Below are 19,436 nucleotides of genomic sequence, written 5' to 3'. Positions count from 1 at the left end.
AAAGTGATGATGAATTTGATAAAAGAGTTTAAGAGGGGCCAGAATGTCTTTCTTGAGTGTTACAATATTACATGTTCTATCACTGATTACTTCAGAAGGGTCAATGATCCGGGGATAATTCTGACTGTCAGGAAGAATTTTTTTCCTTAAAAGGGGAAATTTGGCTTCTACCTCAATGTTTTTTTTTGCCTTCTTCTGGATCCACATTAGGGGGGTGATAGGCTGAATTTAATGGACATTAAGTATGTTACTAATGTGATACCTAGCAAAAGTGCAAATCATTTTACGTAAAATGACATCTTGCCCTGAAAAATCTACACCATTAGGCGAATGACTCACACAGACATGGCTACTAAAGCTAATGTTGAGATATTCACTTTTCCACAGTTACTGTAATCACATCTACATTGCTCAATACTGCTGTAGTGTCCTACATGATGCTTTTATTTACCTGTGTGTGTTACAGAGAGTAAAACTTTTTTCTTTCTGTGTGCAGTGTATGGAAGACATCATAGCAGCAGCCTACTCTCACCAGGTCAGAGGGAACTGAAAATTAGATATACAGTCTGTAGGTGGGAAACTGGTGAAAAGTACAGGATACAAGCCACATAACAGCCAGCTCAGCCCCATTCATTGCAATGGAGCTGAGCTGTAATACCAGACACAACCCATGAACAGATGCGGCACTGTTTCTAGAAGAAAGCAGACATATTTTTTCATGCTGGACAACCCTGTTAAGGCCCCCTGTCCACGGCTATGATGGAATATTGCCAGCGATATTCCGCCACTTAAGCGAGGGGGGAGCGCTGTCAGGTCTCAGCGGTGCGCCTATCTAACAGATAGGCTCGACGCGGAGAATCGTGGCATGCCGCGATTTAGATCCCGTGAGCGGAGACTTGCTATGATTCTCCGCAATTGGACGCCGGAGCTGCGCTTTCCATAGCAACACTATGAAAAGCTTCACACAGCGTGATCGTCGCCCGTGGACATGCAGCCTTGCTATGGAAAGCGCTGGCACCTGTCCACGAGCAGAGAATCATTGCGATTCTCCGCTCGCAGCAGGCAATTCGCAGCATGCTGCGAATTGCCCCGATTCTCTGCGGTCAGCCTATCTATCAGATAGGGCTGACCGGCGGACAATCGGCGGCGGCTCCTGCTCTTGGGCGCATTGCCTTAGTCGCTAAGTTTACAACATGTTTACTGTGCAAGCCAAAATACATTTGGATGAAGACAAAATCCTGCACACTATATCTTATATACTTGTATGCTACAACCAACCACTCTGCTACTACCACAGGATGAAAAACAAGTGCCTGTTGTCATACTACTATCTATCCTGTGATCAAATACAGAGAGCAGCAATGTTAACGGCGGTTAGGAGTCTAAAAACATATTTCTACTCTCTTCTTCTAAAAACAGCACTGGGTTGGTTCACGGGGCATATATATAGGTTGCAGATTATATCTATTGACATGAATGGAGTTGAACTGCAATCCCAGACAAAGTCTATAGGCAAGAGTGGTGCTGTTTCTGTAAGAAGGCAGCCATATTTTAGTAATCTCATATAACCCCTTTAAGAAAGGAAGGTTCTAAAGACAAGTATGTTTTTAATATACGAGATAAAAACTGAAAACCAGAATTAGAGAAATCTTATTTATTAGAAGAAATCCAGTGCAAAACATTCTTTGAGGGTCCCTTATAAGGTTAGCAAGTCCTTATTTGCTTCTTCACATTATTAAGATCGGAGCCTAGAGTCCCGTGTGCCTTGAAAAGATGTGTTCATGATCGAGTCTTACAGTGTAGTCCAATAATAAATTGCATTAATTCTGTTTCTTGCCTTCCTCCACAGTTTGCGTTGTGTCTTTAAGGAAGTAGGCTCGGTTTTTAACACATCGGTAAGCCAGTAGCTGCATTCCCAGGGTGTACGAAACATTCAGTATCATGAACTCCCACCATGCTTCCTGAGGAACACGGTAAGTATATGGTGTTCTGTGGTAGACTGAAGATCCTATGTGAGCAAACTGACCCTATCAAGAAAGAAGCAGACTAATCAGTTCTAAGGTCCCAAGTATAAAACTAAAGTGTTCAAAAATAAAGCTGCTGCCGATGGCAACCAACTCCATAACGTTTCAGATGTACTAAAAAGCCGAAACCTACCTGTGCCATGGCACCAGCAAAGACAACCGTCCAGTCCAACATCCACGTACAGCCAGGAACCAGCAGAGCATAGATGGACATGCACAGAAATGGAAGCACATAGAACAGATTTACCAACATCTGGAAAGAAGAGATATCCGTCAGATCGTTCTCCAGGGAAAGGTTACAACGCAATCAATTCATTGAAAAAAGGTGAACATTATTAAGGAAAAAACTGTTCAAATTCGCAAAAATTAAAGTATTTTTCCATCGTTATATTTTTTCTCACATTCCACCCCCCTCCCCATCAAAAACATATTTATAAAAATGATAGGTACCAAAAATAGTACATCCCACAAAAACAAGCCTTCGAAGGACTAGTTTGACAGAAAAATAAATAAAGTTATGGCTCTCAGAACATGGAAAAAAAATCTTTTTTTTCTGTGTGTTTTTCCTTACTAAAGAACTATTCAGCTGCCTTTAACACGAGGCGTATTTGATGCTGACCCTCAACAATGGCAAAATGGCAGTGAATATGCAACAAAATCGGCGAAAGCTGCTCCTAAGGCCTCATGTCCACGGGAAAATATGGCCCGCGCGGATTTCTGCTGCAGATACACTTTAAATTATCTTTTTTTTTTTCTTGCATGCGGGAGATACATTGAGATAGAGGACAATTGAGCCCACCTGCACGTGATCCGCATTTAAATGGAGCATGTCGCGGGTTTTTTTTTGTGTGCGCGAAAGACGCAAATCACTTAAAATATAGAGATGAGCGAACGAGGAGGTGTTGTGTTGTATATTAGGAAAACATTAATCTCCACAGAGATTCAAGCTTCAGAGCTGGGAGTTCTGTAGAAACTGTTTGGGTAAGAAATAGAGATGAGCGAACATACTCGGTAAGGCCGATTTCGCAATCGAGCACCGCGATTTTCGAGTACTTCACTACTCGGGTGAAAAGTACTCGGGGGCGCTGTGGGTGAGCGGGGGGTTGCAGAGGGGAGTGGGGGGGGAGAGGGAGAGAGAGAGGGCTCCCCCCTGTTCCGTGCTGCTACCCCCCCCCCCCCCGCTCCACCACGCCACGCCCCGCCCCACAGCGCCCCCGAGTACTTTTCACCCAAGTAGTGAAGTACTCGAAAATCGCAGTGCTCGATTGCGAAATCGGCCTTACCGAGTATGTTCGCTCATCTCTATTAAAATACCATCCGCGGCTATTTAATTAACCACGGATGGTAAATGCTTTTCTATGGGATGCAGATTTGCTAAATATAATTTCCCCGTGGACATGATGCCTAAATGGTGTAGATTTCGGCAAGGTTTTAACCCTTCAAAGGTTGAAATCCGCTGTTGAAAACCACAATATAAATTGACATTTTGTGGATTTAGAATCCACAGCGTATTTCAAATACGATGCATATTCTGTGCAAAAACTGTTCACTCCATGTGGACAAGACGTCTTAAGTCTTATCCACACAGCTGGTGCTGTCAATTCCGTGTTTGTGAAAGCACCCTTATACTCATTTGATGCCGAAGTATTTGTACTAATCTATAGAATAAAGTCAATTTGCTATTTCTACCACCTGGTAAATAGGGGGGAAAAAAAGGCAAGATTGTCATTTTTGCACCCCCTTCCCCTTTAATAAAGTTGTATAAAAGTTAAGCCTCGTCCACGGTGCATACGATTCCGCATGCGGGAGCCCACAGCAGAATCCGACCCAGATAGCGGCCGAGGACATTGCGGGTCTTCTGCTTCCCTGCCCGGGTCTTCTACCTTCTTTACTGCGGATATGTGTGGAATCCGCAGCCCAGCCTCAATTTAATTGCAGACGGGCCGTGGATTGGACGGCTTCCATTGACTTCAATGGAAGCCATCCGTGTGGGATCCGCACTGAAATGGAGCGTGCTGCGGTTTCTTCAGGACTAAATTATTTATTTGCAGATGCCCAGGTTTCTCTATGGGCGTCTTGATTTGCGGTGCCCAGCGCGGATTCTGCAATTCAAACCCGCCTGTGGACATGAGCCCTAAACCAGTAAATTACATGTACTATAAAGCAGCGCCAGTAAAGACTACAACTCATGCTGCAAAATACAAGAGCTTCCATAACCATAGCGACAGAAAAAAAAAGTTATGAAATTTAACAATGAAATTGCTTGGACCTAACATCAAAAATACATGTGGTATGAAGGGGTTAAGAACAGGCAATGAACTGCTGTAAATAATGTTACATTTGCATGCCCTCAATTTTTTCTGCATGCTTTTTGCTGACTCTTCATATCAAATGGCGCCGTTGTGGATTTTAGTTGCTCTCAATGAATATACTTCAAGAGATTGTTCTACTAATCTGCAAATTCACAAAGACACTATAAAAGTCAAAATTAAAAAAAAAGGTCTCTATATGATACACAGCATCTCTATATGTATCCGTATCTGTGAATGATGTAGGAATGTAGAAAGACATTCAGCAGCTCCTGTTTTAAAGAATATGTGTACTTTTCAAGCATTATCGGCTATTCCCTAATATGTTAGTATATTCACTGTAGAACAATGATTTTCAACCATATTACTATCAGGAAACTCTTGAAAAGCATTTTCACTCTCAAGGAACCCGTAACTCCTTTTTCTCCCTCAAAGAAACTTTATGTAGGGGGAAGTAATGCATTCTCTATTTGTTGGCTGCTTTGCCTGACTCCAATCCGTGCATCTCTTTGTAAGCTGATAATTGGGCATCTCTTCTGTGAAAATGATAGGTCTTGCTGCTGCTGTTTTCTGAGGAGTCCTGAAAGGGGTTGTCCCGCAGAAGCAAGTGGGGTTATACACTTCTGTATGGCCATATTAATGCACTTTGTAATATATATCGTGCATTAAATATTGGCCATACAGAAGTTATACACTTACCCCCTCCGGTGCCAGCCTCCCCGTCTCCATGGCGACGACCAAACTTCTTCTCTGGTCGCCGCAACAGTCGCGCTTGCGCAGAGAAGAATCCTCTTCTGGAGGGTCCGGGCTCACGAGCTGCATTTTGGCTCCTCCCCCTTCTCCACGTCATCGCGTAGCTCCGCCCCATCACGTGGTGCCGATCAGCCAATGAGGTGGCTGTAATCGGCAGTGGAGCTCAGACTGGAGAAGAACATCCACGGTGCCCCATGGGAGAAGACCAGCGGTGCACCTTGGGAAATGACAGCGGCCATCTTGGAAGAAGATTTTTATAACTTCATGAAACAGCTTCATGGTGAGTAGAAACACTCTAAAAAAACGATTTACATGGATAGTTTGTGATGCTTGCTTAACATGGGGGACTGGGGTGTGAACATTTTTTCGTTTTGGCCACGGGACAACCCCTTTAAGGAGCTTTCAAGGAGCTCCAGGGTTCAGGGAAACCCTTGTTGATACACCCTAGTATAGAGGGATGTATACAGGTTGTAGTCAAAAAGACTGATCCAGTGCTATATATCAGTACTGGTATCTGACATTAAAATGGCAATCGAGTTGTATAATAGGAAGGCATGGATGCGCTACATGATAGTATGATAGATGGGCCCCGGAACATGGATTTCAATTTTGTGTTGTGGCCCCTGTAAGAGATAGAGAGTAAAACCCAATTGCAAAGTTGAAGACTAGCATGTGAGAAGCAGCAATCTACTTTCTAAGTCTCTCAAAGGATGCCTGTCCACAGGTGTTGCAGTATAGTGGCGGATCTCGCCGCAGGAGCCGCTGCCCGGGAGCAGGAGATGGCACACTATTTCCGCTGTTAGCCTATCTGACAGATAGGCTGACCACGGAGAATCGCGGTAATTCGTAGCATGCTGCAAATTGCCGCCAGTGAGCGGAGAATCGCAATTATTCTCTGCTCGTGGACAGGGGGGCTGTGCTCTTCATAGCAACGCTATGGAGAGCGTTTACTGTGTTCCCCGCAGATGGATTATCGCAATAGGGAACGCAATTCAAACCCGCCCGTGGACAGGCAGCCTAAGTCTCTTGCGATTGCTGCTATTGAAGTAAGGAAAGTGTACTGGAAGTGGCCTCCTTCTTCTATGATAGGGGCAGTTCATCCAGGAAGTCGTCAGATGCAGCTATTGATCCGCATTGAGAATCCCTGGAATGAACACGCGTCCAACGGCAGCTCCATGTTGCAGAAAATTCGCATCAAAATCCAAACCACTGATGCGGATTTTGACACAGATCTGCAACAGACTTCACCCCTTCAATTGAAGGCGTGATATCATCTGCAGATCTGCATCAAAAACCACAACAAATGGTGCGGTTTTTGATGTGGATTTTGGTGCAAATAAGCAGACAGTGAAAACTGAGCACTTACCTGAACTTTAGGATAAGCCACAGGGTCCCTTATGTATGGTTCATATTGGTAGATGTAGGTGAAGCAGGTGTCAGAAGGGCAGTCCAGTGCCAGCTATAGATGCAAATTACAGCAGAATATAGCATATTAATGCACATCCACTAGTTGGGAATACAACATTACATACCCTAATGGCTCTGCAAATGGACATTTTATGGCTCCATTAAGGAATCCCGCAGCGGATTCCGGCTGTGAGCCCCGTCCGGTGACCCTGTGTACCTCATTAAACTCTATTGCGGATGACCGCAGAGACTCTCAGGCGGTCATGCGCAGTACAGTTTTTTTGTCATCGTATGTATTTCCCGCGCCGCTGCTTAGCGATGACGTATTTGCAATGTTAACTGAGTATGGGCTGTGGGTGGGATGCCTTTATTGACTTCAATGGAGGCCGTATGCATGGATTCCATGGCAAAATAGAGCCATGCTGTGATTTTTCTTCTGCTCGCGGAACATGCAATTCGTATCTGCAAGTGTGAAGAAAAAATAGAAAATACATGCGGACGGCAACCGCGGAATTTGCAATGCAAATCCAGTCGTGTGAGACTAGCCTTCGTCGTTTATCTTTATAACTACTGGAACTTGAATGCTGGATTCACACTGAGCGGATTCCGGGCGAAAATCTCGCGGTTTGGCCGCAGCAAAAAAACCCGAGATTTACGCCGGAAATTCGCCGCTTCAAAACCAGCGGCACTTCGCCGGCACATACTGCGGCCGGCAAATCCGCTTTGCCATGGCAGATTCGCCATCCCGTGTGGCCGAGATTTCTGAGAAATCTCGTCCACATAGCTGGCTAATCCTGGAATTACCGGCCGCAGACAGATCTGCCACGGCGAAATTTCGGATGGAACTTCTGCGGCAAATCCGCCCAGTTTGAGCCCAGCCGAACAGCCATCTTAAACAAGACAGTAGTTGTGAATATGCACATCTGAGTACATCAGGAGGCTCCAGATCACACGTTCAGTCTCGAGGTACATCAGCTTGACATAATGCTATTGACACCAATATAGTGACACATGGCTAAAAGTAGGATGTCAGAAAAAAGTCCGCGCTCAAATTTGGAGTGAAAACTAAGGACGACTTCACATACAAAAGCCATAGGTATGGATTGAGAAAGGTGCTTTACACTGCACCGAAACGCGTTGCCTGATTAAAGTATCCTGTTTATCACTATGTGCTCTGGAACATAGTTTTGTATCCTGTGGAAGACACTCATAGGAGGGGGCATTTGTGCATCATACCCCCCTCCTTCCAAGTAAGTGTCACAACAAACCACTTCTTGTATGTGAAGTCATCCTTCGTTTTCACTCCAAATTTGAGCGCTGACTTTTTTCTGACATCCTACTTTCTGTTATACCTGGGGGAGTTCTGGTCTCCAGACCCCCCGGTTTGTATCTGCAGCTCTCCTTTGACCCAGAGGATCGGAGTACTGAGGAAAAGATTCATCTGAGTTATTTAAGCATATCCTTTCAGTCTTGGATTACACCTACCTGTGGCGCTCTCTACTATTTTCTTGACTACATGGCTGAAAGTATCCTCGTCAAGTACGTGCACAATAGGCAACAGTGCATGAAATATCATTATATTTATACTTACCATACCCCTAAAAAGAGTAAATGTAATTGCTCCTAACAGATACAAAATCAGTGCAATATCTAAAGGGCGTTGAAAAATTCCTTCACTGTGCGCCATTGTCACCTGAAAGGAAGAACAAAAAACATACATTTATAGGCAAAATAAAAACCGTTTTATACTCTGCGTCACATTCCTGCCAATGTTACCTTCTCAGCGGCTATTTTGGTAAAGGCATGCTTTTCTCTGAATATCCTCATTCCTGCCCAGACAGGAAGAAGCAGGTAGGGGACATTAAGGATGAAGGCAGGGCGAACCTCTGTCCCATATTTCCCTGAAATACAATCACACGACTCTGTAAAAATACACTGCAGCAAAGAGATAAGAATTCTATCACAAACGAACAAGAGCAAACTATCTCTCTTTATGTCAGAGTACAATAGAAGTGACACTGACTGAGTCATGGGCCCCTAGTGAGATCTCATTGCCGTACAATAAGGCATATACGCCCCCAGATCCAACATCTCTCATCCTGCAAGTGACAGAAGCACACGTTTGTCTCTCAGGCCACTATGACACATCTAGACATAAATCATAGTGACACAGTGGGATATAGGAGACAAGTTTTATTCCCAAGCCTCATGAAATCAGACATTAGTTCTAACAGTTCATCCTGAGCTATGAGTCACTGATGGAGCTCAAACTGCAAAGTCTAATGAGAGATTTACCAATAACCAAATTTAGGATCCCACGAAGATACACAATAAATGTACACGTCCCCTTGTATCTGCTAAACGTTAATACATATGTTTATAAACTCCGTAAAGTTCTCAGCGCTCTCAGGATACATAAATAGAATATGGCCAATTTACTACTGGAAGGGAGCCAAAACCGACTTACATGCTATGCACCGCATTTATCAGGTGTTTTTAGACACTTTCACTTGTCTGTCAAAGGCGTGACTTTGTGAACAGGGCTGTGGCCTAGATGTGACACTGTGACAAAAATTGAACCAAATTAGACTGGTAGAGTTGGAAGGGACCCCCTGGGTCATCGAGTCCAACCCCCTGCTCAGGGCACGATTCATCTCAGACAGATGTCTGTCCAGCCTTTGTTTGAGCACTTCCATTGAGGGAGGGCTCACCTCCTCCTGTGGCAACCTGTTACACTCATTGATCGCCCTCAGGCTTACTTCACACGGGCAAGTACAATATCAGACCGTGAATCATGGCCTGGTATTGCACTCGCCAACATGCGATTTTGCCACAGCAGAGGATCGTGGGGTGTGTCCCATTGTTATCAATGGGAGACCTCGCATCGCATTCGCGTGCACCTAGCACGCAGTGTAATGAGGTCGCTGGCCCCATTGAAAACAATAGACAAGGTGATGCGAGGGCATGCACAAAGATAAGACGTGCTACGATCTCTCATGTGTATGACCCCGAATGGGGTTCATATTTGTGCGGTATCTGTGCGTCTTGCAACACGAGAATCTTGCCGTGTGAAGCCTTACTGTCAGAAAGTTTTTTCTAATATCTAATCTGTGTCTCCTCCCTTTCAGTTTCATCCCATTGCTTCTAGTCTTTCCTTGTGCAGATGAGAAAAGGGCTGATCCCTCTGCACTGTGACAGCCTTGAGATATTTGTAGACAGCTATTAAGTCTCCTCTTAGCCTTCTCTTCTGTAAGCCAAACATTCCCAGATGTGGAATTACCATCTTGGTAGCTCTTCTCTGAACTTGCTCCAGTTTGTCTATGTCTTTTTTAAAGTGGGGTGCCCAGAACTGGACACAGTATTCCAGATGAGGTCTGACTAAGGAAGAGTAGAGGGGAATAATGACCTCACGTGATCTAGACTCTATGCTTCTCTTAATACATCCCAGAATTGTGTTTGCCTTTTTGGCTGTTGCATCACATTGTTGACTCATGTTCAGTATATGATCTATTAGTATACCCAAGTCTTTTTCACATGTGCTGCTGCTTAGCCCAATTCCTCCGATTCTATATGTGCTTTTTTCATTCTTCTTGCCCAGATGTAGGACTTTGCATTTCTCCTTGTTAAATACCATTCTGTTAGTCACTGCCCACTGTTCCAAGCTTGTCCAGATCTTTTTGAATCCTCTCTCTCTTCTCTAGTGTTAGCTATCCCTCATTGTGGTGCAATTTTCAGAATAAACAAAGCCAACTAATAGGTGGTGTAAAGTTAGGCCCTAATTTTCTTTATTCACCCAGTGGGATGTTTCTCAAACCTTTTTGGTGGGATTAAACGCTGAACTGGGCAAGTAAAGAACTGTATTCAATTATTCTGGGAGTGCCATGAACCTTATGTGGTATTTGCTTTGTCACAGGATCACGGTTACGGCTGCTCGTGCACAAATTGCTTCGTTTTAAATTGCACTATGCTGCTCCGTTTAGAGTTGAATATATATATATATATATATATATATATTCAGCTCAGAATACAGTGACAACACGAAATATTGAAATATACACTCTTACAATGTCCTTAAATCTTCCAACAGGTTATCTTTGTGTCTGAATGTGGTCTTGTGAGATTTCATGTAATCTTGTAGAATCCCATTAAGGTTCAATGATATATCTAATGGGCCGTGCAGCTGGAGATGGGGGTATAAAGATATATATCTTAATGCTGCTTAATGATCATATTGCGCCCTCCCAATTTCCATTCCACAGTTTGCCATATGGATGCTACAGGAATAAGGCCAGCTACTAAGATATGCCACTATAACACTACTGAAAAGAAAAATGGCAGAAAATGATTACAAAAAATGCTAAATTTGACAGAGTCCTTTTTTCAACACAAATGAAAATCTTAGGCTGGATTCACATCAGCGCTTTTTCTTACAGTAAAATGCAGGGCAGCTGAGCGGAAAGCGAATGGACCCCATTATAGTCAACTGGGTCCATTCAGCACTGTTCCATCATAAGACTGAGTCATTCAGCCAGGTGATTCCCATTTCCTGCTCCCCAAATGGAACAGGAAACCGGACCCCCGACACAGATGTGAAAGCAGCCTTTCTGGTCTTGCAAAAAGTGACTGATAAAAGGCATGTCAAAAGTTGAATTTTCAGTGGTAGTACCTTATAAAACTAGCTGCAATGCACTAATAATCTAAATTGGTCAAACAGTCCAGTGTTGATTGATCTAATAATATACCTGTATATACACGGCAGGTCCCTGAGGGTAGCCCGAGTAGAGAGCAATACTGTGGCTGCGTGTATTTTGTTCCTGTGCTATTCCATTGACGTGTATAGAAATAATATAGAGTATGTATAATGGCGCATACTCCTGCCAGAATGCAGAGACCGGCAGCACTATATGATTGCTGAGTATCTCTCCTGGCTGAAATGATGTGTCCCAGTCTACGTCTAATGCAGATACTGCCATATCTATTTACAAATCTAGTGAATGTATTATGAATGTATTAGGGTTATGGAGGCTCTGGAAGTGCCACATGTACTTAGGAAACGGACAGAATGCTGTGCCACATTAAGCCAATTTGTACTCCTACAGCTGCCAATTTACCATTAAACGTGGCCCAGCGTGATACTTTATGTTCAATATTTGTAACTACTGCAGTAAGTCAATCTACTATTGATTCGGCTAATAATTCTCTTTCTGTGTTTTCAATTACATTTTGAAATATACGTTCATTAAGGTGTAACCGGTTTCGAAGGAAGCTGACACAAAATGCAACATTTCCTCTAAGAAAATAGGATTATAAACCCAAAAAGTAGACATATGGACATAAGCACCTGGCGTCTGGAGATAAAGAAATAGTACACTTGGCTATATTTACAGGGGTTTCTTGTCCCTATCATTTTGGGACACAGCTTTGACCGTGGTTATACCTACCACCACTAGGAGGTGGACACTAAGCAGAAAAAAAGTGTTAAGCCGTCCTATGGGCTATACCCCTCCTGCAGGCACCAAGCAAACCAGTTTTAGCTTAGTGTCTGTAGGAGGTAGACCTGTCTTTTCAACGGTCTTCAAAGTTTTTTAATGGATGCATACCTTTGCAACTGCAGATGCCTCCCTCGGTTGGTGTGTTTTTTTCCGGATGGCTAAGTGACCACTTACATCCTGATATATCTTCCTACCCCAGGGACTGCTCTTGAACGTCCCATGGTCAAAGCTGTGTCCCCCAATTATACACACAAGAAAACAAGATTTTTGTACTTACAGTAGAATCTCCTTCTCGTCTCGTTCATTGGGGGACATAGCACCCACCCAGCCTGTTATTAGTACTTTACATGTGCTCCTCCCTGTCGGGGGGGGGTCAGTTCTTGACAGTGCACATTGTGCTACTCGGAATTACAGTATTCATCAAAATACTATTGACCACCTATCTGTCCTGATCACATGACGGTGACGTCATCATAGGTCCTTCATCCCAAGTGAGTTACATGCTCTGCCCCTGATCACATGACGGTGACATCATCAAAGGTCCTTTAAGCACACGGCTTCTGTCTGGCTAGGTGTTCGTAAGTATTCCATAGCAACTGAGGCAGCAGGGGGTTTGTAAGGAATGTAGTCCACTCGTAATCTGCACAGGAATGAAGGACCGGTGATGACGTCATCGTAATGTCATCAGGAGCAGAGCATGTAACTCACTCACTTGGGATGAAGGACCTGTGATGACCTCATCGTCATGTGATCAGGGGCGGAGCATGTAACTCACTCGGGTTGAAGGATCTGTGATGATGTTACCATCATATGATCAGGGGTGGAGCATGACGGTGACATCATCACAGGTCCTTCATCCCGAATGCTGTGCTGCTTGTGATGGGATGAAGAATGTATGTAGCAGAGCTGTATGTGATGTACATGTAGCAGTGCTGAGTGCATGACATGCATGTAGCAGAGCTGTCATTGCACCATCAGAAACACTGGTACTATAATTTCCTAATAATCACTAGTATTGTTATATCAACAGTTTTTTTCATATCCTACTTGGCTGCTGCTACTGTTTGCATACAAACTGGTTAGATTGGTATCTGCAGGAGAGATATAGCTAGTAAGAGGGCTCATACGTTTTTCTGCTTAATGTCCGCCTCCTAGTGGCAGTAGCTATACCCATGGTCAAAGTTGTCCCTCCACCCCCTCCCCGAATGAATGAAACGAAAAAGAGAATTCACAGCAAGTACAAAAATCTTCTTTTCCAGGACCATAATATTGCTGGCCTATCCTTTGGATTGGTTTGGCTCTGACACCCCTGCCGACCAGCTGGCTGATGGGGTCATAGCCCCTTCATTGGTTACCAGATACAGCCACAACCAAATGTATGGAGTCATACCTGATAAACAAGGAAGGAGAGTTGTGCCTGGTAAGCATCCACTGTATGGCCAAGTCCAGAAGGAAGTTCTCAGAGGTAAATAATAGATGTCGGTCTTAACTTACCAACCACATTCCCAGGTAAAAATACCAGCATGCTCATAAGAAGTGAACCCAACCAGAAAAGGCCCACTGTCTTGTAGTTCTCCCTGGGTACAAAAACAGGAAAATAAACCCTTTCTTGTGATAAAGTAGGCTGCAGTAGCACAACAGTACCAAGAACATTAATAAAAATTAACAATCTGATTGCAAAAGAGGATCTAGACCAGCTATTACTACCATGTTTCCCCCCAAATAATACCCTGTCTTATATAATATTAATTTTTGCCCCGAAAGAGGCGCTAGGTTTTATTTTCAGGGGATGTCTTACCTAGCAGGCTTCGCCCAGGTCCCTCCCGCTGCTTTGAGGAGCTCCGACGTGCTTCTTGCAATCCTCGACCGCCCACAAAAGATCACTTCCTGGTTATAGGATTCATAAATCCTGCCTCCAGGAAGCGATGGCTCTGACTGGATTTGAGCACCGCTCAGCTAATCAATGCAGCACTTGATGAACCAATCACAGCCATTGCATCGGTTCATCGAGCACTGCATTGATTGGCTGAGCAGTGCTCAAGAACCAATGACAGCCATCGCTTTCTGGGGGTGGGATTGATGAATCCCGTAACCAGGAAGTGATCTGCTGTAGACAGTCGAGCACTGGAAGACGCACGTCGGAGCTCCGTAGAGTAGCGGGAGGGATCTGGACTGAGCCTGCTAGGAATGTATTCTTTTTCTTTTAATGTAATGCAGCTAGGGCTTATATTTCAAACCGCCTTAAAATTCCGGGTAGGGCTTATTTTCGTGGAAACTTAGTCTATATATTGCTAAAATAACTGAGCAATAAGAAAATACCTACCTGCTCACTCCTTCAGAACACTTATCTGCATGCTTTGTATATTTTGTGGTTGGAGCATTACGGCAAAGCATATGAGGTCTCCCTGAAACCAAACACTTCTCCATGGGGAAAATTATTCTGAGGGCTTATTCACACCGGAGAGAATTTCATGCGTGTTTTATGCGTTAAGCACAAAACTTGCACGAATATGAACTTTATTCTTTTGATTGGACTTATTCATGTGAGCGATTCTTTCCTTCGCAGTCATACAGTCAGGATAAAAATCACAGCATGTGGTACCTTTTGGCGTTCCCTGGGAACGCCTCGCCCATTCTGAATGAGCATCGCCAGCCGTGTGATGTGCATGCGAGTGCGATGTGATGTTTACCATTGAAATCAATGAGAAACATTTGCAATAGTGTAACACACACCGGAGGATCGCAATCTCACAGAAGAGATGTGAGGCGGTTTTGAGTGAAAAACACACGTTGGCAAGCCTGAGACCGGGGAGCGCTTCTTGGCCCGACATGACACTCACCTGTGTGAATATAGTCTAAGCGTGGGAAATCTCTTTTGGCATGTCTTATAAAGATTCTTGTAAGGCTCATCAGACCAGAGTCACAATGTTCCATGTACAGCCAGCTTAGGGTGTATTCACACCAGCAAGTGTGATATTGGAACGAAAATCTCAGCTAAATATCACGCTGGTAAACCTGTGATTTGTGCCTGCGATTGCTGTGTGTTTGCAAAAAAAAACGCTTCATGTCGCAGCACATGCATAAAAATCACATCTTTTTTCAGTAGTAAAAATAGAAAAATTGCACTGCACTCGCAATTACATGCAATTTTTATTTCAGGCTCCCATAGGAAATAATGGGCTATTCTTAAACAAGAATCACCCAAGAGTAGGACATGCTGCAATCTTTCTATCTTGGACCGTCCACCCGAGAGATAAAAACGCTAGTGAATAAACTCATTTCATTTGATGTGTTGTTTTGCTCATGCAAGTTTCATCCATATCGCAATCAGACAAAACGCACACATGAAAAATCACCTGTGTGAGCACACCCTACCGGGATTGTCCCAACCGACAACCCATTTTCAAGTGCAACCTACTCTGCTGCTAACTGACAGCTGACAATTTGGGCACATACTCCACCTGTAGCTGCATAGGGGTGGCCATATAATACCAGCAGAACAAGAACCGAGGGGGGGCGGGGAGGAGAGGGAGAGAGAGATCTCCCCTCCGTTCCTCCCCGCTCTTCCCCGCAGCTCCCTGCCCGCCGCCGACAGCCGAATCTTTGCTCCCGAGCGGGCAGGTACTCGCTAAGGGCAATTCTTGATTGAACAACTCACTCATCACTAATACTATGACATCCATATACCCTAATGGGGCACATAGGCAGAGCTTGTCCCACCTGGCCCGTGCATTCATTATTACGGGTTCTCAAGATTCCAAGCCAGAGATGCTTAAGAACTGCTCTACTGCTATATTCACATATCTTGCAAGAATGGGGTCTTCCAAGATTCTGCAGATTTATGGGAAAAGGTCATGAGACACGTCGGAAGTTAAAAGGAATCTGTCACCTACTTTTAGACTAGTAAACTAAGCTCATGGGCAAAGAGTAGGTGACCTGCTGAGTGCGGAGATGTAAGTGTTATACTTACCTCCCCCATCCTTGCATTAGGCAGCGCTGCTAAGCAGTCCGGACGTTCTAATTTTATAATGGCCTGACTATTTAGCAGCGCTGCTTAATGCATGGAGCGGCGGCTTCCAGCGCTCACATCGTGGGAACGACGGGGGAGGTAAGTATAACACTTACATCCCCAGACTCAGCGGGTCACCTACTTCAGCCCATAAGCTTAATTTATAGGGCTAAAAGTAGGTGACACGAGTCTCTTTAATGCTATTATCTGCACTAAGTTTTAGAACTGTCTGGTAATCTTATAAATGCACAATTACTAAGTATCCAAATCCCAAAGCAAATTATTCCTGTACTTACCCACGAGCAATTGCTCCCAACATAATCAAGTAGAGCAAGTAATGCACAGTCCCATCCCACAGGCAAATGAGTATTCCATGTGCGGTACGGAGGTATGGCTCCCCCTACAGGAAAAAAATAATACCAGCAACTCTTACGACTGACATTTCCAGATTACATAGTTAGAATTATCTTGTTTTCAGCTGTATCTACAAAGCATTGTGAAAGGCTTATGAAGCCACCGTCTCGAAGGGCCCTTTCACATAGGGCCAATAAATAGTTCAGATGCCTAAATACAGCAGGTATCTGAACGATTATCGCTCAGTGTAAATGCCCCGACTGAACGGCCAATGAGAATTTGTTCGTTCTCATTCATCGTTCGGTTTCTGAAGAACGAATCACCCCATGTAAACAGGCAGTCGCTCACTTCTGAAGGACTGCTTGCTTACTGTGAATAGAGGCAGGTGAGCTGGAATGATCCCTGGCACTCCACCCCCATTACATCAGCGATGCTCATTCTTGTGTGAAAGCACAGTAACCACCGCTGGGACGACATTTAGGGCATCTGTGCCCAACAAGTCGTCTAGGGTAAAAAAGGCCCTAACTCTACTTTGCTGTTCCTTCTGATCCTGACTCGGCTTTGTAACCTCATCCAGTAGTTGCAGCCTAGCAAGGGTTTTGTTTTCTCTCTGGTTCTGGGCCCATTAGTTACTAATTAGCTCATCTAGGATATTGCCACTACTCAGATGTGATATATATGATTGACTTCCAACTACCTGACCCGTCTTACCTTTGACCCAGTTCCTGGATAATCCTCGTTTTGATATTGCAGCATCTGACCGCAGACTGTCTGGCCTCGCTGCTTCATGTCGTGCCGCACCCAAGTTCTCCTACATTCTAACTTCAGCCTGCTTTTGATTACGCACTTGGTTACTCCTTCTGATAAATCGCTTAGAATCTGTAGTTTTGCACATGACTGTTCTCAGGACTGCGACACATTACTGTACTAATCCACTCTGCATCGTAGTCAAAGTGCTAATGACGACTTGTCCGTGAGTGAGTGTGTTACATACTCCACCCTTGATCACATAACGGTGAAGTCATCCCAGGTCCCAAAGCATAAAACATGCAGAACCTGACAGCAGCTGTGTGCCTTTGCCCCTGATCACATGATAGTCACGTCTTCACAGGTGTTTCACTGTATTAAAAACCTGCAGAGCAGGCCAGCAGCCGTGTGCTGACAGGACCTGTGATGAAGTCACGGGCTCTTACCTCAGCCCTCTGATACCATGATGGTGATGTCATCACAGATCCTAAACTAGCAGAGGCCGATGAACAAAGTATATATTAGAGCCGTGTGTGCTCGGTGTCATGCACATGCTGCAGAGCTGCGTGTCACGTGCATGCAGCAGAGCCCCATGTGCTGTGTGTCACGTGCATGCAGCAGAGCCGTGTGTGCTGTGTCACGCGCATGCAGCAGAGCCGTGTGTGCTGTGTTGCGCGCATGCAGCAGAGCCGTGTGTCACGTGCATGCAGCAGAGGCACGTGTGCTGCATGCCACGGGCATGTAGCAGAGTCCTGTGTGCGGCGTGTCACACACATGCAGCAGAGCCCCATGTGTGGTGTGTAGCACGCATGCAGCAGAGCCATGTGTGCTGCGTATCACATGCATGCAGCAAAGCCATGTGTGCTGCGTGTCACACGCATGCAGCAGAGCCGTGTGTGCTGCGTGTTACACGCATGCAGCAGAGCTGTGTGTGCTGCATGTCACACACATGCAACAGAGCTGCGTGTGCTCGGTGTCATGCGCATGCAGCCGAGCCGCACATGCTGCGTGTGACGTGCATACAGCAGAGCCATGTGTGCTGCGTGTCACGCACATGCAGCAGAGGCAAGTGTGCTGCACGCAACATGCATGTAGCAAAGCCCTGTGTGCAGCATGTCACGAGCATGCAGCAGAGCCCCATGTGCTGCCTGTCACACACATGCAGCAGATCCGTGTGTGCAGAATGGCACACACATGCAGCAGATCCGTGTGCTGCATGTCACACGCATGCAACAGAACTGTGTGTACTGCGTGTCACACGAATGCAGCAGATCCCTGTGTGCTCGGTGTCAAGCGCATGTAACAGATCCGTGTGTGCTGCATGCCACGCGCACGTAGTAGAGCTGCATGTGCTGCTCGTCACGAAAAAATAGCAGAGCCTTGTGTCACAAGTATGTAAGCAATGATGGTGATGTCATCACAGGTCCTAAACCAGCAGTGTGCTTACAACTCTAATCCCTTTCACTATATTATATCAGTCAGTGGCGCACTGTGCCACCAGAAACACTGGCACTATAATTTCCTAATAATTCCTAGTATGCAAGCTAAATGCCACCCAAGCTTTGCCAATGCCAACCAGTCTGCGGCCTCTGCCATCTGCAGGTAAGCATTCATGTTACAACAATGTCCTTGGGATGACAGCAGACTTTTCTCCAGGTGCAGTCAATAGTAACGCTGTATGTAAACGCCCCTACTGCATGGGAGGTTTCACACATGCGTTGGGGATTCCGCTTTCCTTTTGGGGAGCAAAAAGGTGGAATCCCTGCACCGAACAGCTCCGTCTCTTGACGGAACCGAGCAGCACCGGACAGACTGCATTGACTATAATGGCGTCCGCCTGCTTTCTGCACAGCTTTTAAACGGAAGAAAAACGCTGCATTCAACACTTTCTCTTCCGCTATTTTCACCCGGTTCTAAACCTTTGACAGGAGGATCCGACGCAGATGTAAAACTGGCCTCAGGCTAATTTCACACGGGCGAGCACAATATCAGGCTTGCGTGATGTCCCCGCGGATGCAAGGTGTTTTTGTGTCAAAACCACCTCCTATCACTTCTTGGAAGCTGCAACCCTCCGTCGCGGCTGGAGATCGGTAAGTATCTCTCATCGTTTTCAATGGAAAACCTCATATCGCTGTGTGATGCGTTTTCCAGTCCCATTAAGAACAACAGGCATGGCGTTCCAAGCGAACGCCCAAACATAGGACATGCTGCAAATTTTTTTCTGCACCGCAATGCGGGGTAAAAAAGAATATCAATTGCTCATGTATATGACCCTAGTTTTCGGAGATTTTTTTCGTCTTGATTTTTGAAATCGGCATACCCGATTACATAAAACCTGAAA

The 19,436-nt window shown here is 45.0% G+C and overlaps 1 protein-coding gene across 1 annotated transcript in view; it reads right to left on the bottom strand.

Annotated features, from left to right (window-relative positions):
• Window positions 1-1,639: 1,639 nt before the first annotated feature.
• The window catches only part of TM6SF2 (transmembrane 6 superfamily member 2), a 29,839-nt gene continuing 12,042 nt past the window's right edge, over window positions 1,640-19,436 (bottom strand). The window contains exons 4-10 of the mRNA XM_066604528.1: window positions 16,291-16,394; window positions 13,480-13,562; window positions 8,270-8,394; window positions 8,085-8,186; window positions 6,453-6,545; window positions 2,158-2,277; window positions 1,640-2,027 (exon numbers count right to left, since the gene is read on the bottom strand). Coding sequence (XP_066460625.1) covers window positions 1,821-2,027; window positions 2,158-2,277; window positions 6,453-6,545; window positions 8,085-8,186; window positions 8,270-8,394; window positions 13,480-13,562; window positions 16,291-16,394 — 834 coding nt within the window. The 3' untranslated portion in view covers window positions 1,640-1,820. The remainder of the gene's footprint in view (window positions 2,028-2,157; window positions 2,278-6,452; window positions 6,546-8,084; window positions 8,187-8,269; window positions 8,395-13,479; window positions 13,563-16,290; window positions 16,395-19,436) is intronic.

Source organism: Eleutherodactylus coqui, chromosome 5 (assembly GCF_035609145.1).
Source record: "Eleutherodactylus coqui strain aEleCoq1 chromosome 5, aEleCoq1.hap1, whole genome shotgun sequence".
Taxonomy (NCBI): domain Eukaryota; kingdom Metazoa; phylum Chordata; class Amphibia; order Anura; family Eleutherodactylidae; genus Eleutherodactylus; species Eleutherodactylus coqui.
Note: the sequence above shows the minus strand (reverse complement) of the source record. Positions and strands in the feature narration are given on the sequence as shown.